At 45.6% G+C, this 27,106-nt stretch overlaps 1 protein-coding gene across 1 annotated transcript in view; it reads left to right on the forward strand.

Moving 5' to 3' along the window:
- Nucleotides 1-25,113, forward strand: part of LOC136631490 (excitatory amino acid transporter 2-like) — a 58,790-nt gene extending 33,677 nt beyond the window's left edge. Inside the window, exons 3-9 of the mRNA XM_066605791.1 lie at nucleotides 10,738-10,988; nucleotides 13,061-13,241; nucleotides 17,206-17,332; nucleotides 20,502-20,735; nucleotides 21,441-21,635; nucleotides 21,732-21,866; nucleotides 24,837-25,113. Of these exons, the coding sequence (XP_066461888.1) occupies nucleotides 10,738-10,988; nucleotides 13,061-13,241; nucleotides 17,206-17,332; nucleotides 20,502-20,735; nucleotides 21,441-21,635; nucleotides 21,732-21,866; nucleotides 24,837-25,113 (1,400 nt within the window). The remainder of the gene's footprint in view (nucleotides 1-10,737; nucleotides 10,989-13,060; nucleotides 13,242-17,205; nucleotides 17,333-20,501; nucleotides 20,736-21,440; nucleotides 21,636-21,731; nucleotides 21,867-24,836) is intronic.
- Nucleotides 25,114-27,106: the final 1,993 nt, after the last annotated feature.

Consider the following 27,106-nt stretch of genomic DNA (forward strand, 5'->3'; position numbering starts at 1 on the left):
ACCCTCACGTTCTGTGCCACATTAGCAGGGCCACAGCACAGTTATTAAACTTCTCATGTTCATTGAATATACGCAGTGCTGCCTTTTGGTGGAAAAAAACTGAAAATAATTCTATTTGTCCTACCTCTGTCCGTCCTAAGGGCGGTGGACACGTGTCGGCTGCGTGTGCAACGTTTAAAAATCAGACGCACCCAGCTACGTTTTACTCCTGGCTTCGCCATTTGCTTTCCTTAATTGGGAAAAAAAATACCTGCTCTGCCAGAGTTAATAACTCTGCTACCCTCACGTTCTGTGACACATTAGCAGGGACACAGCACAGTTATTAAACTTAGATTATTCATTCACTAGAGGCAGTGGGGCCTTTGGTTTTCAAAAAAGGGAAAAAATTATATTTGGCTGCAGTCTTGCGCCAATTTATTTCCTGCCTGTGAAATCAAATCACTGGTAATACAGCATGCTGAGGGGTAGGGGTAGGCCTAGAGGACGTGGACGCGGCCGAGGACGCGGAGGGCCAAGTCAGGGTGTGGGCACAGGCCGAGCTCCTGATCCAGGTGTGTCCCAGCCGACTGCTGCGCGATTAGGAGAGAGGCACGTTTCTGGCGTCCCCACATTCATCGCCCAATTAATGGGTCCACGCGGGAGACGGTTATTAGAAAATGAGCAGTGTGAGCAGGTCCTGTCCTGGATGGCAGAAAGTGCTTCGAGCAACCTATCGTCAACACGCAGTTCTGCGCCGTCCACTGCTGCAAATCCGAATCCTCTGTCTGCTGCTCCTCCTTCCTCCCAGCCTCCTCACTCCACTACAATGACACCTGCTCAGGAGCGGGAACACTCCCAGGAACTGTTCTCGGGCCCCTGCTTAGATTGGGCAGCAGCGGTTCCTCTCCCACCAGAGGAGTTTATCGTCACTGATGCCCAACCATTCGAAAGTTCCCGGGGTCCGGGGGAAGAGGCTGGGGACTTACGCCAACTGTCTCAACAACTTTCTGTGGGTGAGGAGGACGATGACGATCAGACACAGTTGTCTTGCAGTGAGGTAGTAGTAAGGGCAGTAAGTCCGAGGGAGCAGCGCACAGAGGATTCGGAGGAAGAGCAGCAGGATGATGAGGTGACTGACCCCACCTGGTGTGCAACGCTTACTCAGGAGGACAGGTCTTCAGAGGGGGAGTCAAGGGCATCAGCAGGGCAGGTTGCAAGAGGCAGTGCGGTGGCCAGGGGTACAGGCAGGGCCAGACCGAATAATCCACCAACTGTTTCCCAAAGCGCCCCCTCGCGCCATGCCACCCTGCAGAGGCCGAGGTGCTCTAAGGTCTGGCAGTTTTTCACAGAGACGCCTGACGACCGACGAACAGTGGTGTGCAACCTTTGTCGCGCAAAGCTCAGCCGGGGAGCCAACACCAACAGCCTCACCACCACCACCATGCGCAGACATATGATGGCCAAGCACCCCACAAGGTGGGACGAAGGCCGTTCAGCGCCTCCGGTTTGCACCCCTGCCTCTCCCCCTGTGCCCCAACCTGCCACTGAGATGCAACCCCCCTCTCAGGACACAGGCACTACCGCCTCATGGCCTGCACCCACACCCTCATCTCCGCTGTCCTCGGCCCCATCCAGCAGTGTAGTTCAGCGCACCGTCCAGCCGTCGCTTGCGCAACTGTTGGAGCGCAAGCGCAAGTACGCCGCCACGCACCCGCACGCTCAAACGTTAACCGTCCGCATAGCAAAATTCATCAGCCTTGAGATGCTGCCGTATAGGGTTGTGGAAACCGAGTCCTTCAAAAGTATCATGGAGGCGGCGGCCCCGCGCTACTCAGTTCCCAGTCGCCACTACTTTTCCCGATGTGCCGTCCCAGCCCTGCACGACCACGTCTCCCGCAACATTGTACGCGCCCTCACCAACGCGGTTACTGCCACGGTCCACCTAACAACGGACATGTGGACAAGCACAGGCGGGCAGGGCCACTACATCTCCCTGACGGCACATTGGGTGAATTTAGTGGAGGCTGGGACAGAGTCAGAGCCTGGGACCGCTCACGTCCTACCCACCCCCAGAATTGCGGGCCCCAGCTCGGTGGTGGTATCTGCGGAGGTGTATGCTTCCTCCACTAAAGCACCCTCCTCCTCCTCCTCTGTCTCGCAATCAAGATGTGTTAGCAGCAGCATGTCGCCAGCAGTCGGTGTCGCGCGGTGTGGCAGCACAGCGGTGGGCAAGCGTCAGCAGGCCGTGCTGAAACTACTCAGCTTAGGCGATAAGATGCACACGGCCCACGAACTGCTGCAGGGTCTGACACAGCAGACCGACCGCTGGCTTGCGCCGCTGAGCCTCCAACCGGGCATGGTCGTGTGTGACAACGGCCGTAACCTGGTGGCGGCTCTGCAGCTCGGCAGCCTCACGCACGTGCCATGCCTGGCCCACGTCTTTAATTTGGTGGTTCAGCGCTTTCTGAAAAGCTACCCACGCTTGTCAGACCTGCTCGTAAAGGCGCGCCGGCTCTGCGCACATTTCCGCAAGTCCCACACGGACGCTGCCACCCTGCGCACCCTGCAACATCACTTTAAGCTGCCAGTGCACCGACTGCTGTGCGACGTGCCCACACGGTGGAACTCTACGCTCCACATGTTGGCCAGGCTCTATGAACAACGTAGAGCTATAGTCGAATACCAACTCCAACATGGGCGGCGCAGTGGGAGTCAGCCTCCTCAATTCCTTTCAGAAGAGTGGGCCTGGTTGGCAGACATCTGCCATGTCCTTGGTAATTTTGAGGAGTCTACCCAGGTGGTGAGCGGCGATGCTACAATCATTAGCGTCACCATTCCTCTGCTATGCATCTTGAGAAATTCCCTGCAAACCATAAAGGCAGCTGCTTTGCGCTCGGAAACGGGGGCGGGGGAAGACAGTATGCCGCTGGATAGTCAGGGCACCCTCCTGTCTATTTCTCAGCGCGTACAGGAGGAGGAGGAGGAGCATGAGGAGGATGAGGAGGAGGGGGAAGAGACAGCTTGGCCCGCTGCTGACGGTACACTGGCTGATTGCCTGTCATCCTTTCAGCGTGTATGGCCTGAGGAGGAGGAGGAGGAGGATCCTGAAAGTGATCTTCCTAGTGAAGACAGCCATGTGTTGCGTACTGGTACCCTGGCACACATGGCTGACTTCATGTTAGGATGCCTTTCTCGTGACCCTCGCGTTGCACGCATTCTGGCCACAACGGATTACTGGGTGTACACACTGCTCGACCCACGCTATAAGGAGAACCTGCCCACTCTCATTCCCGAAGAGGAAAGGGGTTCGAGAGTGTTGCTATACCACAGGACCCTTGCGGACAAGCTGATGGTAAAATTCCCAGCCGACAGCGCTAGTGGCAGAAGGCGCAGTACCGAGGGCAAGGTAGCAGGGGAGGTGCGGAGATCGAGCAGCATGTACATCCCAGGCAGTGCAACAGTCTTTAAGGGCCTGGCCAGCTTTATGGCTCCCCACCAAGACTGTGTCACTGCTCCCCAGTCAAGGCTGAGTCGGCGGGAGCACTGTAAAAGGATGGTGAGAGAGTACGTAGCCGATCGCACGACCATCCTCGGTGACGCCTGTGCCCCCTACAACTACTGGGTGTCGAAGCTGGACACGTGGCCTGAACTAGCGCTGTATGCCCTGGAGGTGCTTGCTTGTCCTGCGGCTAGCGTCTTGTCGGAGAGGGTGTTTAGTGCGGCTGGGGGAATCATCACAGATAAGCGTAGCTGCTTGTCAACCGACAGTGCCGACAGGCTAACACTCATCAAGATGAACAAAGGCTGGATTTCCCCAGACTTCTGTTCTCCACCAGCGGACAGCAGCGATACGTAAGCAATACGTAGGCTGCACCCGCGGATGGAAGCTACGTTCTCTCTCACCATCCAAAATGGGGACCTTTCTGCTTCATCAATCTGTGTCTAATATTCCTCCTCCTCCTCCTGCTCCTCCTCCTGAAACCTCACGTAATCACGCTGAACGGGCAATTTTTCTTAGGGCCACAAGGCTCACTCAAATAATTTTTCTGAACAATTTTTATAAGTTTCAATGCGCTTAAAAGCGTTGGAACTTTAACTTGAACCAATTTTTCGTTACACTGGGCTGCCTCCAGGCCTAGTTACCACTTAAGCCACATTAACCAAAGCGATTCACCTGCCATCTTGGTTGGGCATGGCCAATTTTTACTGAGGTACATTAGTACTGTTGGTACACCAATTTTTTGGGGCCCTCACCTACAGTGTAATCATAGCAATTTGTATGTTCTTCGCCTGCACTCATGGTACAGAAAGGTGTGTGGGGTTGGCCTACACTTTAGCTACATAAATGTAACTTGGGCCTTGGCTATACTAAGGCTACTGAAATGGAACTAAGACTGCGCTCCCACTATACTGCTGCTTCAGAATTGTTACTGGGACCTGTCTTGAGTGCTACTATTGCTGACATGGAACGAAGACTGCGCTCCCGCTATACTGCTGCTTCGGAATTGTTACTGGGGCCTGTCTTGAGTGCTACTATTGCTGACATGGAACGAAGACTGCGCTCCCGCTATACTGCTGCTTCGGAATTATTACTGGGGCCTGTCTTGAGTGCTACTATTGCTGACATGGAACGAAGACTGCGCTCCCGCTATACTGCTGCTTCGGAATTGTTACTGGGGCCTGTCTTGAGTGCTACTATTGCTGACATGGAACGAAGACTGCGCTCCCGCTATACTGCTGCTTCGGAATTGTTACTGGGGCCTGTCTTGAGTGCTACTATTGCTGACATGGAACGAAGACTGCGCTCCCGCTATACTGCTGCTTCGGAATTGTTACTGGGGCCTGTCTTGAGTGCTACTATTGCTGACATGGAACGAAGACTGCGCTCCTCCTATAATGCTGCTACTGATATGTTAGTGGGGCCTGTCCTAATGCTACGGCTGAAATGTTACGAATTCTGGGCTCTGCCTATACCGCTGCTAATGGTATGTCTCTGGGGTGTGGAAACAGAGGCTTCCCAAAGACATGATGGCGGCGAGGCCATTTCCCACCAACGCGGTTACTGTTAAGGTGCATATAACCACGGACACGTGGAGAGGACACGTAGTGCCTCAAAAACATCCCCCTCCTCCTCCAACAGGGAAAACATTCTTGGCAAATGCCTTTGCATTGGTTCGTCTGGTGGCAGTCCAAGAATTTCACCTTTACCGACACAACAAGAGAGCCCCCACACCATCCCCCCGCCACGGCCCACTTAATCCTGGCCGCATTCCGAAAACCAACAAAATACAACCGTGCTACTAGGTCCGCAGTCACCACCACATTACCACCAACGCGGTTACTGTTAAGGTGCATATAACCACGGACACGTGGAGAGGACACGTAGTGCCTCAAAAACATCCCCCTCCTCCTCCAACAGGGAAAACATTCTTGGCAAATGCCTTTGCATTGGTTCGTCTGGTGGCAGTCCAAGAATTTCACCTTTACCGACACAACAAGAGAGCCCCCACACCATCCCCCCGCCACGGCCCACTTAATCCTGGCCGCATTCCGAAAACCAACAAAATACAACCGTGCTACTAGGTCCGCAGTCACCACCACATTACCACCAACGCGGTTACTGTTAAGGTGCATATAACCACGGACACGTGGAGAGGACACGTAGTGCCTCAAAAACATCCCCCTCCTCCTCCAACAGGGAAAACATTCTTGGCAAATGCCTTTGCATTGGTTCGTCTGGTGGCAGTCCAAGAATTTCACCTTTACTGACACAACAAGAGAGCCCCCACACCATCCCCCCGCCACGGCCCACTTAATCCTGGCCGCATTCCGAAAACCAACAAAATACAACTGTGCTACTAGGTCCGCAGTCACCACCACATTACCACCAACGCGGTTACTGTTAAGGTACATATTACCAGTCTGACTGGGGCATGCAGACACCTTGACAGAATGAATAGTGTGTGGCACATAGGTTCCCCATTGCTATGCCCACGTGTGCAGCTCCTGATGGCGGTGGCACAGGATTATATTTCTCATTGCTTCTGTACAGCATTGTGGGCTATCGCCCCGCCCCTTTTAAAGAGGGTCGCTGCCTAGCCGTGCCAACCCTCTGCAGTGTGTGCCTGCGGTTCCTCCTCATGGCAGATGCACTTCTAAATAGACATGAGTGTGGCGTGGCATGAGGGCAGCTGAAGGCTGCACAGGGACACTTTGGTGTGCGCTGTGGGGGGGAGGGGGGGCGGTTGGGCAGCATGTAACCCAGGAGAAGTGGCAGCGGAGTGTCATCCAGGCAGTGATTGTGCTTTGTTGTAGCTAGTGTGGTGCTTAGCAAAGGTATGCCATGCTAATGAGGGCTTTTCAGAAGTAAAAGTTGTTGGGAGGGGGGGGCCCACTCTTGCCGGTATTGTGGCTTAATAGTGGGACCTGTGAACTTGAGATGCAGCCCAACATGTAGCCCCTCGCCTGCCCTATCCGTTTCTGTGTCATTCCCATCACTTTCTTGAATTGCCCAGATTTTCACACATGAAAACCTTAGCGAGCATCGGCGAAATACAAAAATGCTCTGGTCGCCCATTGACTTCAATGGGGTTCGTTATTCGAAACGAACCCTCGAACATCGCGGGAAGTTCGTTTCGAATAACAAACACCCGAACATTTTGGTGTTCGCTCATCTCTAATTATTAGTTTTAAGGTCTACGAAGTAAGGTTCTTGAAACCAATTTTTTGGACTGATACTGCCTCTGTGAAATTCTTTTTTATCTCTTTAAGACATTGAAAAATTAACTCTCTCTAGGGAGGTAACAGAATCGTATAACAGATTCTACTGTTTTCCTTCTAATTTCTACATACTCTGTCCATAATCTCACATCTTTACAAGGAGAGAATGTTATAGAAAGCTCTTCATTCTGGATTAATCGTTTACAATAAGTTGCAAACGTTCTCTATCTAACCCCATCCAAACATATCCATCTTTGGCATTCCCAGAGTATCCATTTGCCAGGATGATTGCACATGGCCTCCATTGAGTCATCATTTTATCCCTTGAACATTTAACTTATCCCAGACAAGCTGCAGCTGTACACATGGTTACTGAGAACAGCCACTACATTCCAGCTCAAGGCTAGTTATCTCTGTATCATAGCCTGGAAATTCTAAGTCATAGATTCTTTGCTCTATCTGGTTGTGAATCTTCTAACAACAGATGGAGTATTATAAACACACTGTCTGCAAGAATCCTTTACTGTCTCTATACTTTAATAGAACACAGACATTTAAAACAACATAATTGAGATATTTCATTTATACATGAGAGAAATCACTTAAGCCAACTATCCGAGACTTTTACTATGAGAGAAGCTAAAGCAGCAGTAAATAGTTGTAACAAATAGAGGTTGCTACTCACCGTGGTCTTTAATTTACTGATGCCTAGCCTCTGTCTGTATTTAGCAATTTACTAGACTTCTTAGTCTGCACGCATTCTCCACCAAGAAATTGTTGAAGTACTACTTTAGTTTTAGAATTAGCAATAAAGCTACCGGGATCTCAGTTCTCTCATGTGTCCAAATTAATTAATGATGATCATCAGAGAAAGAACAAGAGACATCAACTGTGTGAAGTCACCACTGTGCTCTTTCTGCTGGGACCAGCCCAGTGTTAGTTTTATTAATAGCACAAATAGAACAAAGAAAGATATAGCATCTAGTCATGCTGAACAATGCCTTAAAAAGTAGCAAATCATTACAAAGTTTTAGTGAGTAAATTAATGTAGATAGATGCAATGACTTAATATGGTCTCCAAATGCTAATTCTATGTGCTTTAGACTAATCTATGTTAACTGCTTAAATAACAAGTGTAGCACAGAATACTTAATACTTTTCCTATTCCCTTGTGATTACACTTTTATTCCCAAACTAGGTATATCTCATGGTCTAGTCCCACAGGAGAGACGTCAGTGCTTCAGCTTCCTGGAGCTAGCTGGGGCGCACATGTCTTCATTTCATCCCCCAATTTAGATGATGCAGATTTTAGTTGTGACTGGGGGAGGGTGAACATTTTTACATGGGTGTTCCCTATGGTGCACAACTTTGGTAACTCATTTGATTTGTTTCTTACACATTGTAAGCAAATAAGCTAAACAAACATTAATATTTGGAATAAAGCTTGAACTGTACCCAACACATTTTCCATCAGGATTATGCTTAGCCGCACACAGCAAGGGTGTCACAGGAATGCCTCCACAACATTGCCACACTTCCAAGGCTTGTCTGGTCAACAGATTTATCGCCAAAAGAGCATGTATGGGATCATGTGGGACACCAAATTCAACAGCCTGCGAGTTTGCATGATCCAGAGGCTCAATTACAGCAAATGTGGAGTGATATGCCACAGGATACCATATAGAACCTGTATACCTCCATGCACACCTGCAACCAAACTAAATGGGTTGCCTGGTAACCGGCCCAACAGGGTACTAGAGCCTCCATGCATGCCCGTATTATATCTTGCATCCAAGCTAGAGGTGATACAACAGGGTACTAGAGCCTCCATGCCCACCCGTACCACATCTTGCATCCAAGCTAGACGTGGTATAAAAGGGTACTAGAGCATCCATGCCCACCCGTATCACATCTTGCATCCAAGCTAAATGCGGTACAACAGGGTACTAGAGACTTCATGCCCGTCTGTATCACATCTTGCATCCAAGCTAGAGGCGGTAAACCAGGGTACTAGAGCCTCCATGCTCACCTGTATCACATTTTAGATCCAAGCTAAATGCTGTACAACAGGGTACTAGAGCCTCCATGCCTGCCTGTATCAAATCTTGTATCCAAGCTAGAGATGGTACAACAGGGTACTAGAGACTCTCTCTTGAAATCCGAGGGTCAAAGACTATATAGGGAGTTGCTTGGCATGCCTCTGGGAGCTGTGATGTACTTAGTAATAGAGTGTACAGCATGGATCGGGTATGGTTGTGACTGGCTACATGAGATCAACAGGGAGATGTAGCCAACCCAAGATGCCCCAACAGATCGGTTAATGTGAGTTGCTCTTGTAGCCTGTTGCAAGCAATATGCTGTGTGCCATTGTTAGGAAACTGTTCTATTGCCAATAGTAATGGCCAAATTCTATCCCTTTAAGAGACTCTGTAACTACCCAGCCTTGTACTGCTACTATTAAGGGGGTATTTTAGCCTTTTATAACTGATAACTATCCATTGGTCACAGGTCATCAGTAGTTAACTGATGGGAATCCACAACTCAGGATCCCCATCTATCAGCTGATCCTCTGGCCTTGTGTCAGTGCAGCGGGGCTGGACGTTGTCATCAGTGGTCAGGGCAGGAAGTGAAAGCACCAGCTTTACTCCCATTGAAATCAATTGCAACGCTGCGCTTCTATTACACTGCCTGCTTCTATGGTCAGGAATGGATGCCCGGTCCTGTACATGAGAGGAACAGAAAGTGTAATAGAAGCGCAGCACTGTCATGGATTTCAATGGGAGCGAAGCTGACACTTTCACTTCCAGCCTTGACCACTGATGACGACGTCCGGCCTCGCGGCACTGACAGAAAATCCAGTATGTAAAACAAGTTGCAAGAACACAAATGCTTGCGGGTTTCAGACACGTACTGGGTCCTTAACTGCTTCCTGACATCTGCTGTACTTGCATGGAGGATGTCAGATGTCATATAGTCAAGCTTGCTATATACACGGCAGATGTCTGCTGCTTTTGACAACTGATACCTGGCCAAAACTGTTGCGATCAAAGATACAAAAAGGAGTTAAGATGCCGCTGTCAGTTCTGTTAGTGGCTTCTAAAAGACCTGGCAGAGGCAGGGCACTCATTCTGTCACTCGAATGGCTCACCTCTGCCAAAATCATGGTAGGCCATTAGGTTGTCATGGCAGTATGGGGCATTATGAAGACACCATATGTACTTGTTTGGGGTATATAACGGGGTCATTTTGGGACAGTTTAACCTGAAGGTGCACAAAAGCATACTGTAAACCTAAGTGTAGCTTAAGGTATATTCACAAAGAGTTAGCAATCTATTAAGTAGGAGCACAGACCTCCTTTAGCCTTTAAAAGAACCCAAAAGTTTGGTGGCGTGAAGCATACTAGGTGTCTAAAATGAGCAGCTGGAAAACGATACCATATCATAACATAATATAGTACTCTTAAATCAGATTTGATGTTGGCAGAGCTTGTACTTTGTTCTACAATACGTGAAAATAGGATATGTATAATGAGTTGTTATATCCCATCCATAATAAGGACTGATAAACTAACTTTGCATGCTTAGAGGACATGTAGCATACCACTGGGGCTCCTAATGTAGCCTGCATGGTTTTCCTTTCACTCTTCATGTCAGAAAGATTTTTTTGGATGCCAAGATTGCCACTGACTGGATGTTTTCAGTCACCTTTTTAATTTACTTGCCCATGTATACGAATTTAGCACCTCATATGGTTTAGAAATATATTTACACCAGACATTAACCCGAAGGCTGAAAGAAAACACATTAAATATTCAAATTTTTTTCCTTATTACAAAAACACACTGACAGCTCAGTAAGTCTAGCCCTGACTTAACTCCTTTTAGAGCAGAGGCAACTATGACTGATGGGTTAATTAGATACTGTAAGTCAAATATCGTTTTTTTCGCATTCTGGAATGAAAATTATTGAGTATTTCTTTAAAGGGTCCCATGCTGAGTTTGATATAATTGATCTTACAGTCTCTACTTTCCGTCAACAGGTTTGGCTGGCCTTGATGCAAAGTCAAGTGGGCGAATGGGCACACGTGCAATGGTCTATTACATGTCCACTACCATACTAGCAGCTCTGCTTGGAGTCATACTTGTTCTATCCATTCATCCTGGCAACCCCAAGCTGAAGAAGCAAGTCAGCATATCAACCAAAAATGAAGAAGTGTCCAGCATTGATGCATTTTTGGACCTCATTCGTAACCTCTTTCCTGAGAACTTAGTTCAAGCATGTTTTCAACAGGTATAACTTAGGCTTTATTGCGGGTCTCCTGTATGGTATCCGACCGGAATCTTTCTAGTTTCTGGACAACTTATGCAAAAATTACAGGCCACAAGCATTTTATTACAGACACGTTGGAGAACTATAATGAATGATAATGGCTATAGATCAGAATCAGATATGAACTCATCACCAGCACTTACCATGAGCTGTACTATTATGATATTTACAGTCATAATAACCTGCCCAGGTATCACCAGCCTCCAAAAAAATCACGGACACATCAATTTTTTTTTATGGGCACTGGAAAAAGTGCTCTATTTTTATGGACTGTCCGGGAATTTCTGGAGGTTGGCATCCTTGGTTTTCCAAACTCTGAGCCCGGTAGGAATCTATGATATTTGGAGTTTGGGTTAACAGACCTACAGCTACTCCAGGACACATGTCCATATTACAGATGCAAGTATATGCATTTTGTTAATCACAGAGACGGGAAGTCTATATGTAAATTTTTCTTAAAAGCCCTTCACAGATATAGACTAAAAGAATATAGTTTATTAGAAACTCTTAAAAACATATACGGGCTGACTGACAGTACTAACACACACAAAAAGAGGAGAAGATATATTTAGGTGCAAGTTTGGAATATGCACCCAATGTCTCCAATATAGATACGGGTCACAATAACATGGTCAGTATAAGTGGATGATTTTAGTGCATATAAAGAGTTCCTGCACTGAGTGACTGGTGACAGACGTGTGTAGAAGTCACAGAGAACTTCGGCTCAACGCGTTTCCCCGCTCGCTTTAGAGCGGTTCATCAGGAGCCACAAATGTATATCTGACCAAAAAATCTTTAGTAGGATTAATATCTGTTTATTATTTTACTTTATGTTTGGCACACTAGGTAGCTTTATATGTTCCATTTTTATCCAATATTAAAATTCCCAGTTCTGTACCTCTGTATCTCTATTATTTACCTGAGCTCTTGTACCATTTCAAAAAATGTCTGACATGTCACAGTCATATGCAAAAAGTTTTGATCACTGTGGTAAGATAGCACATCAATTGCTGAAATGAAGGGGTAGAAGCACTCTGATGAGAGCTGTGCTTCTACCCCTTCAACTGATCTCAGAAACAGGAAGCAGAGCAATGTACTGATGATATACTATATGATGATGGCAAAGTCCCCTGGTACAAGCACTGAGTCACTACTGACTCCTAGGTTGACTGTTTTTGTGGGGTGGTTTGCCATTGCCTTCCCCAGTCATCTTTTACCCCCCAACAAGCTGGGTACTAATTTTACCAAGGAGGTTACCTGAACCAATCAGGGATTGAACCCACAACCTTCAGGTCATGAGCATGAGTTTAAGACTGCATTTCTGCTGCCTCTATGCCACACGATGCTCTTACATGATGATACTATTCTGCTCACTTCTCCAAGGAGAGACGTGCCAGGACAAGCACAACTGAAAATACAGTCACAGCTGACCCGGACAACCATCAGTTGAAGCTTCCGTCATATCTCTATGACATCTGAGATGTTTTTTTTTTCAATTATTAGTTATCCTTGTTGTGCATATGTATGGGAAAGTTGGGTGGAATAGCTGTTGTCTGAACACTCATTGCCATTTTATTTCCTTGAAGCGGTTGTCTGAATTAAGGACACCCCTGTTACCAGGCTCCCCCCCAACCCCCCATGTCCTAAAATAAAAGATCAGCGGTTGCTCACCTCTTCCCACTCCCTCCGCCGCCAGCTCTGGTCTCTGCTGTGACATCACTCTGATTGCTGTGACCGTCTACAAATAAGCTGCAGCACCTAATGACAGCACTCAGCGATCATGGCTGAGCGCTGTCACTGGCTGCTACAGCAGGTTTATAGGATTTCACTGTCATAGGTGCCATTGGTAGCTTTTGGGCACAATCTGTAGCAGATGCTATTTATAATACAAGTCTTCAGGCCCCCCTCATTCAGTAGGTCTCAGGTGTAATTGCTTTCTTCGTACTCCGTATAGCTACCATCTTGGTCACAATTCAAAGGAGAATACTTCCTTCTCAATAAAAACATAGTTTTTTTTGTTTCTTTGTTTACAGATACAAACAGTGTCCAAAAAAGTCCCAGCGCCCCCTTCGCCACTGGATTTAATCAGACCTCTGAATGTTACTGGGCTATCTGTCAATGGATCTCAATCTAATTCTTCTATGGCTGAAACCTCCGGACCTGTAATGGTAACCCAAAAGAAACTGGAGTTTAAGGGAGGGATGAATGTTCTTGGTAAGAGTCAGATATGTACACTAGTACAACTTCTTAATCACATTTTAAAAGTGTGCCTGTAGGAGAATCACATAATCAGGCTACCAAGGAACTTTTAGGGACTTTCACATAGGAACAGTATTACACCGCAGAACACAACAAAATCCGCAGCTGCGGAATATCACACCAAAATCCGCAGGTCTAACTGCAGATTTTGATGCAGAATTGCAGGCAGGTTTTAAGCCATTTTCAATTCTGCATCTAAATCCTCAGGTAGCCTGCATGTAGCCTTGCGGTGCAGTGTGCAGCCTATTACGTCCCGTGTGAAGGTCGCTTTGGAATTAGTCTGCATGGACATTTCTGTGTCACAATGTTATTAATCCCATGGATCTTGAATTCTGAACCTATTAAAATCCCCCAATCTTTACTTCAAAACGGCAAGTTTAGATTCCACAGCTGAAAAGCTTTCTGCTACGGAATTAAGGACGTCTTGCGGAATTGTTGTTGCGGATTTCTAACAATGAAAATCTGCTGAATAAAATGCAAGAAATTTCACAAGACGTTCTTTTGAATGCATACAGCAGTTAAAAGGTAACAAAATCTGAACTAATTGACAAAATGCACATCTGCGCTGCGTCCTGCGGATAATTCTATCCAGTGTGAAGGGTCCCTTAGGTGAGTTCACACACAATGGAATTGCTGCAGAATGCAAGCCAAAATTCTGCATCAATGTACAGTACAAAAGCTTAAAGCTATTGAATGACAGCTGAGAGCTGCCCCTGATTGGTCCCTGCGCTGAGCCAATCAGAGGCAGCATTCACTCACCCATTCATGAATTCATGAATGGGTGAGTGAGAGCTGCCTCTGATTGGTGAGGGCTGTGACCAATCAGAGGCAGCCCATTCAGCTGCCCCGCCTGCTGAATACTACTCAGAGCAGTTCAGGAGAACTGCCGGCCGGCCGCGGCTGAACTCCGTCTGCCGGGACCAGGTGAGTATATATATTTTTTTACTTTGTACACATTTTTGGATGATTTTCAGGGAAGGGCTTATACTTTTAAGCCCTTCCCGAAAATTCATCCTGCGATCGCCAGCAGCCCATTGCTTTCAATGGAGCCGGCTGTATTGAATTCAATGGGCAAACATCATTCTTCTCTGCCACAGCTGTTACAGCTGTGGCAGAGGAGAATGATTTGTGTTGTATATGTTCTCAATGGGGTCGGCGCTGCTGCCGCTGGCCCCATTGAGCGCATATAGAGAAGACCAGGAATCGCAGATCGCAGATAGGCGCGATCTGCGATTTCTGTTCTATAATGAATCCGACAAGCGCATAAAAAGCGCTCATGTGTCCGATACCATTGCAAAGCAATGGTTCTATAAAATTGGCGATCGCCCGTGTGACTGAGGCCTTATACGGGTCTTTGAAACAGTGGTTCAGAATTGGAAACCAAGCCAGAATCAATACACAGACAGCTTTTTTAGGGTGTTTGCCCCTCATCAGTATGCAGTAGGATTATGGCTTGGCTAGTGAGTCACATCATAGGTCTCTTACTACAAAGCCAGAATGCTACTGCACACTAATGAGGGGCAAACATCCCAAAACAGCTGTCTGTGTATATATTCTGGCTTGGTATTCAATTCCCAATCATTGTTTCAAAGGCCTGTATAAAGGGTTGGACATTGATTTGCAGGAATGCTGCCATCCAATAGGTGGTGCTGCAGAGATATTGTTCCATCTTACTTATTTGCATATATTTCCCAGAGGAGCATGCAGGGCCTTATAAGTCTCCCCAGTCACCGTCTAGTTGTCTCCACACACCTTCTAGGTACTCTCCTTAAGGAGAGATGATACCTTTCCAGACTCATATATGTTATAGAAAGGCTGTAGATTTTCGCTGCAGAATTAATTTACTGCAATGCAATAAGTGGATTTTGTGGTAAAAAAGAATTAAAATCCGCAGCGGATTTTAACTCTTCTCCTGCTCGCGGATCCGCATCCCATAGGGATGCATTGACCACCCGCGGGTAGATAAATACCCGCGGATGGTCAATAAAAGTGATTTAAAAAAAAATGGAGCATGAAAAAATCTGGACTATGCTCCATTTTCGTGCGGGTCTCCCGCGGGGACGGCTCCCGCAGGCTTCTATTGAAGCCTATGGAAGCCGTCCAGATCCGCGGGAGACCTAAAATAAGAATTAACTCACCCGCAGCGGGCCGGGAGGGTCTTCTCTTCCTCACGGCCGGATCTTTCTTGCTTCGGCACGGCGGATGTGCCCGGCGCATGCGCGCGGCACGCCAGCAACGTGCCGCCGGCGTGCCAAATTCATCCGCCGGCCGAAAGAGAAGATCCGGCCGTGAGAAAGAGAAGATCTGCACGGTCCGCTGCGGGTGAGTTAATTCTTTTAAATTCCTATTTTAAGCGCCCATGTCCGCCGGGCAGGAGGGACCCGCTGCAGATTCTCCATGTAGAATCCGTAGCGGGCCTGATTTTCCCCGTGGACATGAAGCCTAAGGCTTCTTTCACACGGGCGCATATCGGCCGTCTGTTTTCACGGCCGGCCGATATACGCTACGTTGGGGGAGAAAAACCTGGTGAACGAGCGCACAAATTAAACGTTTATGCACCCGTTCATATGGCCTCGTAAGGCCTCACCAGGCCATCTCCCATTTCCCCTCCCTCCCCATCGCAGGCTTACCTGTCTTCCTCTTAGCTAGGTCTGTGCAATGGGAAGGGGCGGGGCGTGGGTGGAGCTAAGTGCCGGTCCGCTCTGCCTCCACCCATTGATGGCTATGGACAAGGGGCAGGGAAAGGGCAGGTCCTTAGCTCCACCCATGCTCCACCCCTTGTCTATAGCCATCAATGGAAGGAGGCGGGCGGATCGGCGCTTAGCTCCGCCCTGACCCCTCTCATTGCACAGAACGAGAGGGGAGGAAGACAGGTAAGCCTGCATGGGTGGGGGAGAGAACAGAGGGAGGCTGCTAAACTCCCTCCCACCACGGCCGCTGCCATGGGCTCCCATAGGAGCCCGTGCAGCGGCTGGATGTATTCCGGCCCAAACATAGTTCCAGAACTTTGTTTTGGGCCCGACGTAAAAACACCCAACGCTATATTGGCCGGCCGGGCGTTTTTATGACTTGCAAATACACCCATGTGATCTGATGCATTGGAATCCAATGCATCAGATCACAGCGCATATCGGCCGGACGTGAAAACGGTCGGCCTATATGTGCTCATGTGAAAGAAGCCTTACTCTGCAATGTGTGATCATACTCACGTCGGCATCTCCCATTTAAGTGCCTGCTCAGACGTCCCGAGTGCGGTGAGTGTACACCGTACCCGGAATACCGTCGGGCAGGGAGAGAGAGTTTAGCTCTGCTAAAATCCCTCCCCCTCTCCGCCCCTTGCTGGCTCACGGCAGTGGGCAGTGGTGGGAGCTAGTGTGCTAATCTCCTGCCCCCTCACTTTGCAAGCAGCTGGCAATGGGGGTTGAGAGGGGGAGGGAAGGTGGAGGGAGTTCAGCTCTTGATATAAATAATGCATGTAATAAATGCACTGACAATAAAAGCACTTTTAGGTGGGGCAACGGTTGGATGCTTAAGTGTCCGACAGCTGTCCCAATGACTTTTGCTCCTGTGCTTTTACACATGAGTGATAGTCAGCGGATGGAGGTGGAGTGTGCTGGAGATCTCTTCCTGCTACCCGCTCCTTTCTCTGTGAACAGGCAGTTGTTTAAAGATGAATGACTGACTGCCTGTCTACCCTGAGCGAGAAGTCACTCGCTAGTTGCTTTATTTCAGTGAGCTCAAACCAAGTGACTCATTTCTTCTTGCTCAGTAACCTGTCAGGATAATTATCAGTCAAAATAACTAATTTTGAGCGATTTTCCAGCCAATAGTTGACTTGTGTAAAAGTACCCTAGAATATGCTGACCGAGGATAGTCTTTGTGTAGCACTGACCTCTGATTTTCATTCCATTCTACTTAGGCCTAATTGGCTTCTTTATAGCATTTGGAATTTCCATGGGAAAGATGGGAGACCAGGCTAAGTTAATGGCTGACTTCTTTAACATACTCAACGAGATCATTATGAGGCTGGTCAGCATGATTATGTGGTAAGACATACTTTATATGTGGTTGCCTGAATTTGTTTCTGTGTGGTTTGTTGAGTAACTAAATTATAAACTGTGAAAAGGGATAGAGTGAAGTCATTTATGGAATTTAACCTTTCATTTGTGTTTTGGGTTGAGCAAGGTTATACAGAAATAAGATGGCTGATGTAAAATAGAGAATATGAAAAATAAAAAATACCCATTTCCTGGCCTTATTCTGTCAACCTGCAGAAATAGTTAATTAATCTAAAAGACTTCTCCACCCCGATTGATCAGTGATAAGCACTATTGCAGTTTAATGTTGCTGATCTGAAAATCTGCCTTGTTGGACTGGAATGCTCACCAGTGGACAATTTGATTGCTCCACCATACAGAAAGGATATACTGTATTCACAAGCTATGGAACTACTACAGATTTTCTACTCAGAATTTTGCACTACAATTTATAGTACAACTAGCTGATATACCCAGCTTTGCCCGAGTTAATTTGGTACTGGTGTTTATCTGGTGTTCACACGGAAAATCTTATGAAGTCGTGGTTACTTTAGAGATACAGAGGAAAAAAATATGTTCACCATTTTGCATGGTTCTCTGCCTTACCCAGGAAACACCATGGGGAGGTAACCATGCGACGTTTCCTTTATATAAAATGACATCAGGAAGTGAGAGAATTAGATTATGTACGTAAAATTTGGACGCTAGTTCTTTTGCGCTAGAATTGAATAAACGAGTTTGGACTCCTTTACTTTTCCTATTTTGGAGATAATCTAAGCTTGTGCCAAATTTCATGTTTCTAGGACATTGGGAAGTTGGAGAATTAGTGGCGAGTCAGTCAGTCAGTGAGTCAGTGAGGGCTTTCTTCTTTATATATATAGATTAGTGTAGAAGGCGATTTAAAAGCCCTATCCACATCTAGCAGAAAAAATATTCATGGAATTCAGGGCCTTGGATTTTCTAATCATAGAATGGTAGAGTTGGAAGGGATCTCCAGGGTCATCGGGTCCAAACCCCACGTATATCATTTCACATCTACTGCATTTTTATTTCTACTGTAACTGTACATTAGCACACACTCAACAAGGTTTATTCATAAGTAACTGTGCTTGCCCCCATGGACCTATTATCTAATACATGTGCCAATAACGTGGTCTGTATGTGATCCAACAGAACTCCATCTGAAGCCCTCGGATTCAGCTCTTTACTGTGGATTATGCATACTTAAATGGGTTGTCCCACAAAATAAAGTTATCCTCTATCCACGGGATAAAAAGTAACTAATCAGTGGGGGTCTAACCAGTGGAACCCCATCAATTAAGAGAACGTGAGTCCCCAAATGAATACAGTGGTGGTCAAGTATGGGTATCTCTGGTCCATTTATTTCAATTGGACTACTGATGATAGCTGAGTGCTTGAACGTGGCTGTTTAGCAGTCCCATTGAAATGAATGGAGTGCCAGTGTGCATGCTTGACCACCATGGCTTACATTTAGGGACATTTGAAGCCCCTGTTCGCTTGATCATGCAGAGTCACTACCAATCAGATAGTTATTTTCTGTCATGTGGATAGGGAATAACTTATTTATATGGGCAAATCCCATTAATACGTGTTATGACTTAGATTTTGCTTTATATAGCATGTGCATGTAAGCTAGTTTTTCTATTAGAGTTTTATTACCATACCTTAGTATCAAATCCAGACCAGAACAATGCCTGTGGAGGCCACTAGGCAAAAATTTAAAAGAGCCTCACCTGCCAATAGAGTATAGGGGGTACCAAAAGCTAGACAATACTTAAATACTGCACTGTTAGGACCAAAGGGAATTCTGCTGGAGTGGATGAGCTGACCTCACTGCTTAGCCAAGCCCATTTATGGAGGAGTTCCTGATTAGCCAGCCTCTTTATAGAAGCACTTCAGGTTTTTCTTGGGTGGGTGGGAGGAAAATCTATCACAGTATCACTGACCTTGCTGTGAAGAATTCAGTTCTGTAGTTCACATCCTCCAGGCTGTGTTTTCTGCACTTTTCTTCCGGCCTCCATGTCACATGACCAGCACTCTGATAGCGCTCTTTATCTTGCAGTTAATGGGGCAGATTTATGATACTGCTCAAAAGAAAAATTGTCTTTGTTACCCGTAGCAACTAATCAGAGGAGATTCTGCAGTGTTATTAACTGGTGAATAGTAGAAACTATATGTGTTTAATCCAGTATTACTTGTTCAAGCTCCAATACCTTAGTTTAGGCTAGTATTATTAGTAGTAGTTTGGTCTTATTTCTATGGTCATGTCTAGTCCAGTCTTGTTTCCCAGCTTCTGATTTTGTCTGCTCATTCGCTGTTTGTATCTACCTGGCTTTGGTTCATTGCTTTTTTGGTTCTCTTGCACTCAGGGGCAGTATTTCAGACAGGGTCACCACTAGGCATACCTGAAGGCTACTTAGGAACAATGGTGTCTGGTGTTAGGATTAGTGTCTCTCAGGGAGAGATTAGTAAAATACCTAGTGAAAGCAAGCATTAGGAATGGGATTTCTTTGCTTGTTATTTATGTTCTGTACTCTCTGTTCCAGTCTCCGCTGTCAGTTTTTTCATCATCATCTTCTTCATCCTCATCAACTGTTTATCACCACCATCTGCCACTGTCATCTAAAGGTGAGTCCCTACTGTTTTGTGTTTTCTATTGTGTTGATATATGCTTCATATCTGTTATTCTTGCAATGGTCTAGTTGTTACACCATTCGGTTCTACAACATAAATATGTAAGTACTGAGGGTATTTGACTACTAAAGCCAAGCTCTGGCATTTAGTATTCACACGGATGGCTTCAATGGGGGGGGAACCAATCTGTGTGGGAACCGCAGGAAAAAGCATCATGCTGCGATTTTTCATCCACGAGCGGAAAGCGCAATTGGTTTCTGCTCGTGTGCATGAAGAATCTCTTCACCATAGCATGCTATGGGTGGTATTTGCTGCGCAATCCAAAGGCGGTCGCCCATCCGGATTCCGCAATTCAAATCCACCTGTGTGCATTCACCCTAAGATGAATATGGACACTGCAATAGGTTTTTTAATATTACATGTGTGATACAGTGGAAAAACAACATTACTCAAATAATACGGCTATATAATGCTCAAATACTAGTGATAATCCCTTTAATATATGTTTTTGTGTGCTGTTTAGGTACTCTCCACTTGGAATTGCATCTCTTATCTGTGGGAAGATTGCAGGCATCAAAGACCTCGAAACTGTGGCTCGGCAGCTTGGAATGTACATGATCACAGTAATTGTAGGCCTAGTAATCCATGGAGGCATGATCCTCCCACTCATATTTTTCTCCATTACTAGAAAAAATCCATTTAAGTTCTATGCAGGCATATTTCAGGCCTGGATCACTGCCCTTGGCACTGCCTCTAGGTAAGTGAAATAAATTATAGCAACAGTTCTTTAAGAATCAATAAAATGTAAAATAGCAACAATCCAAATTTTTGAACAAGTCCAAAAATATGTTTAAAAAGTGATCCCTCCAACGCTACATTAACAATGAAACGAAAAAGGAACACTGATACACGGTTATATCTCAGGGGGTGGTGCATGACACAAAAGATCACTTTGCTGGTTTTTAATTCTGTGTCATGCACCGCCCCCTCAGGCTCTGGAGTGTCCCTTTCACAGTAGATATTGAATTTAACAATGTTTCCTCTTTGGATGCCAGAAAAATGGTGAGAAATTCAGCCCAAAACTAACCTTTATTATCTACTTGCCTTATCTTGTTGGCAGGGAGTTAACTATAAAGGGTGCAGGGGATGCGGTTGCACCCAGGCCCAGGAGCCTTAGGGGGCCCATAGGGCCTCTCTTCTCCATATTGGGAGCCCAGTACTATGAAAAAAGCATTAAAGTTGGGAGCCCTATTACAGATTTTGCACCGGGGCCCAGAAGCTTCAAGTTACGCCTCTGCTTGTTGGAGATGCATGTAGAGCTACTCGTTTCCATTTACAAGGATTACTGACTTTCAGTGGTTGTCCATTCAAGTCAAGACTTCGTCTTGTTATACAGTATTAACAAATGTGTAGATGCTTCTGTAATGCTCTTACACAGTCTTTACTGTTTTTAATGTTCTAGTGCTGGCACACTGCCTGTCACTTTTCGTTGCTTGGAAGAAAACCTGAAAATTGACAAGCGGGTAACACGCTTTGTTCTGCCCATTGGAGCCACGATTAACATGGATGGCACGGCACTATATGAAGCAGTAGCAGCCATCTTCATAGCTCAGATGAATGATGTGTCCTTGGACGCTGGTCAAATAGCAACAGTGAGGTAACTTGTTCCGGTGGCTCTAATCTGGATATATGTGATAAAGGGATATCATGCTTTATATTAATGTGAAATACTATTCTTTTGTGTTTCTCTTAGTCTCACAGCAACATTAGCCAGTGTGGGGGCAGCTAGTATCCCCAGTGCCGGCCTTGTCACCATGCTCCTCATCTTAACAGCCGTAGGGCTACCAACTCAGGACATCAGTTTGCTGATTGCAGTGGACTGGTTATTGTAAGTAAATAGCTCTTTTATATGAACCATGTACTTGTCATTCGTATGAAGATTTGCGTTAAAGACATACAGTTTATGCAAAACTATCTTAAGATGGATATTTCTGGGATGATTTTGAGCATTCGTAGGGACATTGGAAGTGGAGTTTATAGGGGTTGTCCGGCGTTGGAAAAACATGGCTGCTTTCTTCTAAACCCACTGCTACTCTTGTCCATACGGTTGTGTGTAGTATTGCAGCTCAGTTCCATTGAAGTGAATGGGGCTGAACTTCAATACCAGACATAACCTACAGAAATGGGTATCAGTGTGTTTGGATGAAAGCAGCCATGTTTTTCTAACCCTGGAAACCCCTTTTTAAAATGTCGCACAAATATCCATGCATATACAATATGGAGAATTTATATAGAGCTATATGTTATCCTATTCTTCCAGCATTATTTAAATAGTTCCTCTACTTTTCAGGAATAGTACCACTCTTGTCCACTGGCTGTGTCCGATACTGCATCTCATCCCCATTCAAGTGAATAAGGCCAAACACAACTTATGGATAGCAATACAACTGTTTCTAAAAAAATATATGGATATTTATACATATACATATGGAGATTGCTTTTGCTCCCTTTTGTTGTAGGGTGGCTTATACATAGAGCAGAACAGTCACAAGATATTTTGATTTCATAATTTTGTCTTTTGGGTTCCATCTGCAAGCTATAGACTTTTGTTCATGGGTGGGAGCTCCGTGGATAGGCTGTGAACTGACTCTCCTGACTCATACTGGACGTTTCAGAACTGTAATAAACAGGCCATGTAATAAACAATTCAGTCCACAATGGGTGGGAATTAGCAGAGTAAAGTGTCCCCGCGCTAGAAATCTTGGGTAGAGGCCTTATTAGCCATTTGTGGGTAAGCAGCAATAGGTGGAAGTTAAACTCAGAAGGCGCACGTTGGCACTAACAGAAAGTCTCATTACCCAAGGCTGTAACTGGCTGCAACTGTGAATCCTCAATAGTGGTTACCCCTGATGTAAAGAAAGAGTTACTTTTAAGGTCTTGTATGTTAAGTTCTCATGCGCAGCTGCGCAATCCAGGATTGAAGTAGAGAGATGCTAGCCAGGTACCAGACGTTCAGGGAAGGAGCTGGGATGCTATATACTAGAGCCCTTCCTGTAATAACTGCAGGCGTCAAGCAGCACTTGCCTGTAGGACAGATGGTGTCCCGTAGTGGCCAGGCCATAGAGGCAGACTCCCTGTCTGCAACTTCAACTACTGATGCCCTATCCAGAGGATAGGTCATCAATAAAAAAGAGGGCAGAGAGTCCCTTTAAGACAGGTATATCAGTAATTAGGCTCTTTGACCTCATTATGGTGTTGCTTAAATTCTTTCCCTTCCAGATTTCCCAACTTAGGGGGAACATTGCACAAAAAGTAACCAGGCTCCAATTCATCATATTAGGGAATTTCTTATAGTACAGTTATGTAAGAACTTATCTAAAGTAGCTCAACATTGTAATTATCCCTATCCCTTTAACGATTGCCAATGCATTTTTTTAAGATGGCCATTAAGGAGCTTTATTCTGCAGTGCTATAAAATGAGCTGTGGAATAAAGGCTGTATGGAGAAACGTGTAGCCAAACATCTGTGCCTATCAGAGACAGATGGGCACCCAAGGTTTTAGGTGCACTGCTCAGACACAATCTTCTGCTTCTGTGTCTGGCAAACATGGCTGTCGTCCCATTCTATCTGTTTCCTGAGCTTTTATTCACTCTCTTTCAGCACTCCTAGGGTTTATAGCTTCAGGCCTCCTGGTTTTCTGATGCACTTTTTTTCAATCACTGCCCTATATAGCTGCCCTGGGCCTTTCAGACCTTCCTGCAGTGTTGATTAGAGTTTGTTCCTATCTCTTCATGCCTAGCCGCTGCTTTGGCAGTTACCTTGCTGTCTGCTTATGTTCTGTGTTCTTCGTTCATGTACTCTGTGGTCTGTTATTCCCGTTGTCCACTCCTATGTTTATCCTTGTCAGCTTGTTCCTCCTTTGTTTCTGTACTCCCCGATGTTGTTCTATCTGTGTCCTATAGGTGTTCTGGCCCTCAGCACCTAGAGGAAGATCGTGGGGTCGTCCTTATCAGGACAAGTGCTCCGCTTATAGGCAAGGGTCTCCCTCTCCTGGTTATCAGCTCAGGGCAAGATACCTTCCCTAGTTTTCATCCTTATACGGGGCTGTTCATCTGGTATCTTACCTCCCATGCTGGGGTTGGCTGTCAGCCATGTGGGATCAGATCTTCACCTACCCGGTAGGTTGACACAGTGGTTCCACATCCACAGTCCTTACACAAGGGAGAAGAAAGAAATGTATTTTTTTAGCCATTTGTTCTTTCTCTATCTTTGTGTACATGGTGCTGAATGAGAAGTCCCAACTATCATCTGAATGTTGGGAAAAAAAATAAATGATATTGCTACTGGGTCTAACTTCACCCAACACAGTCCTGATAATGCCTGATTATGACTTCAGGGCTATTTTCTCCTAGAGCTGGGGCAAACATAGCAAGGTGTGAACATACCCTTGATCAGGATGGCTGAGGAAAGAGTTTCAGATCAGACAGGAAGGAGAAGTACATGTGAGGAGAGATAGTGTGTGTAACACAGTCAGAGCCAGAGAGGAGTCACCCAAGCAACCAGAGGCCAGAACTGGAACTATAGGAGGAACAGATATGGCCTAATTGCCACGCAGAGTATCAACAGCAGAGAGTCAGAACTGGCCGGATACAACAGCCAATGTTCACTAGTGGAGACTCTTACAATTGGCACAGTTTAAGTTATATGCCAAAGTACAGTGGGCACAAAAACATTTCCCAGTCTGAGTCTGTCACCATCTACCTGCACCCTACAAGCCCTTTATTTTGAACTGGGGCCAAGATGCTTCACATTAGAGCTCTATTTTTAGCTTTCTTCACATTTTCTGTTTTTCTTGCAGAGACCGTATGAGAACCTCAATCAATGTAGTTGGTGACTCATTTGGAGCTGGAATCATCTACCATCTTTCCAAAGAAGAGCTTGCTGCAATTGATGCAAAGCATGATACAAGGCATGATACAAAGGATGGGACAGATATGGTCAACCTGCACATGATGAATCATGAGAGTATAAAGAGGCCAGCTAGGGAGGGTGTTAATGCCCCGCCATTCTCAGGTTATGCTTCACTACCCACTGATGAGTATGAGGTTCAAGTAGAGCCTTCTTTACATCTCTAGTTTCCAACCATGCCCCAAATGCCATTCCTTTATTTATATTTGTTATTTACCAGTGCCAGCCTCAGGTTACCCAGGTTTCCTTATTAAGAATAGTACTAACCAGTAAGATGATGTGGAAGACTGCTGTGTACTGGTTAGCTGATGCCTTTTGTCATCTGTCCCATATGTGTGCACCAAGTGCTTCCCCCACTGTAGACGCCTGGACATCCAAACAACAAAACATTCATACAGAAATCTTTGAACATTTCTTAATAGCTAATAAACTGGATGTTGCCCTAAGAGTACTTTTAGATTGGACAACTATCTCTCCTCAGCTTTCACACAAGAGCAATAGTCATTCAATGAATGTAGGTGGAGTGCGTCAGAATCTCTTCTGCCCGCCCACCTCCATTCACTGTGAACAGGCAGTCATTCAAAGATGAATGACTGCCTGTTTACATTGAGTGAGAAGTCATTCACTAGTCACTTTGTTTTAGTGAGGTGAAACAAACGACTAGTGACTAATGAGCAATTTCTTACTCAGTACCCTCTTGGGTCTTGCTTTTTAACAGGATGACTGTCAGACAAAATTGCTCATTTGAGAGCTACTTCGGCCAATAGTTGACCCATGTAAAACCAGCCTTTTAAGCAAATAGGAAGGAGGTTGAGTAAAAACAATTATAATACTCCACATTTATGGAAATTGCATTTTATATGTTAGTTTATTATTAATTATACTGACTCTAAAAGGTGTTATCTAATTTCTCAAAATTTTATTAGAGAGTTAATTATAGGGATCTCCATTCAGGTCCCCTATCTATAAGTCAAAGAGATAAGAAACTACAAAGACATCTTTCTTGGAGCCAAGAAGAGAATACTCCTTTAAGGTTGATCCTTATCCGATAGGTGATAATTGTTTGATCTCTTGGAGCTCTGCTGCCCATGGTCACAGGTCTCTTGCCCCTTTTAAACTTATCCTTACCATGGTTTTATGGGCGAGTAAGAATGGAGGACTCCGGGCCACCATTCTAGTGATTGACAGGGGTTCCCAGGGATGCAACATTTATCACCTTACCTGTGGATAAGCGATAAATGTGGTTGATGGGCAAATTCATCTAAAGAGATTTCCCTTCTAAAGAGATTTCCCTGTCTAATGAAGCAGGTGGTGGTGTTAAGTGATGGCGTGGCAATGACAGAAGGCGGCTGAGGCAGCACATGTAAAACAACTAAACTTTAATATACAAAGGTCTTGTTTCACTCTATAGGAGGGTACTTGTACTTGAACATTGCATTACAACATCACAAAAAATTACTGATAATAATTAGGCACATCGCCTTTGCATCCCTTCTTAAACCAGGCTGAAACAAGTCACCTGATCAAACTTTACGTATTTACTCCACATGCCCTATACCGAATCCACTACCTGTAGCCTTGACTCATACCACCCTGTAGGAGCTGCTTCTTTACTCACAAAGATGCTAGACATTGTGATGTCACAATTTACCTCAGCTCTATCTCTCTATAACACACTTCCTCGTTATGGCATCAGGTGTTTGTTGCACCTTCACATCCATCATAAAGATCAAGTACAGTTAATTTTTGGTACATCACATTTACAATTCCCTTCACATCTAGTAATACCAAGAGATCCATAGAAACTTGGGCCCTTACGAACCTGTGACCGATACTGACCTTACTTCCAATAACTCAACCAATTTTGTCCTGTAGGGGGTCACATTCTTACACCAGAATGCATGACAGCATCCTGGTGTAAGGATGTGACCCCCTACAGGACAGCATCACTACTCTTTCGAGGTCCCACATTCTGAACTACTTTTTATCCTTCTACGTCTTCTGTCTAGCTGTAACTTCACAGCAGATCACATCATACCAATACTTCACATTGGTTAATGGAACAACAAATAAAGAAACACTCCTCCACACCTCACAGACTCCAGACAGTCCACGGTGATCAATCTCTACCAATACTGACAGTAAATATCAGGCTTGATC

This window comes from Eleutherodactylus coqui, chromosome 6 (assembly GCF_035609145.1).
Source record: "Eleutherodactylus coqui strain aEleCoq1 chromosome 6, aEleCoq1.hap1, whole genome shotgun sequence".
In the NCBI taxonomy this organism is placed as follows: Eukaryota; Metazoa; Chordata; class Amphibia; order Anura; family Eleutherodactylidae; genus Eleutherodactylus; species Eleutherodactylus coqui.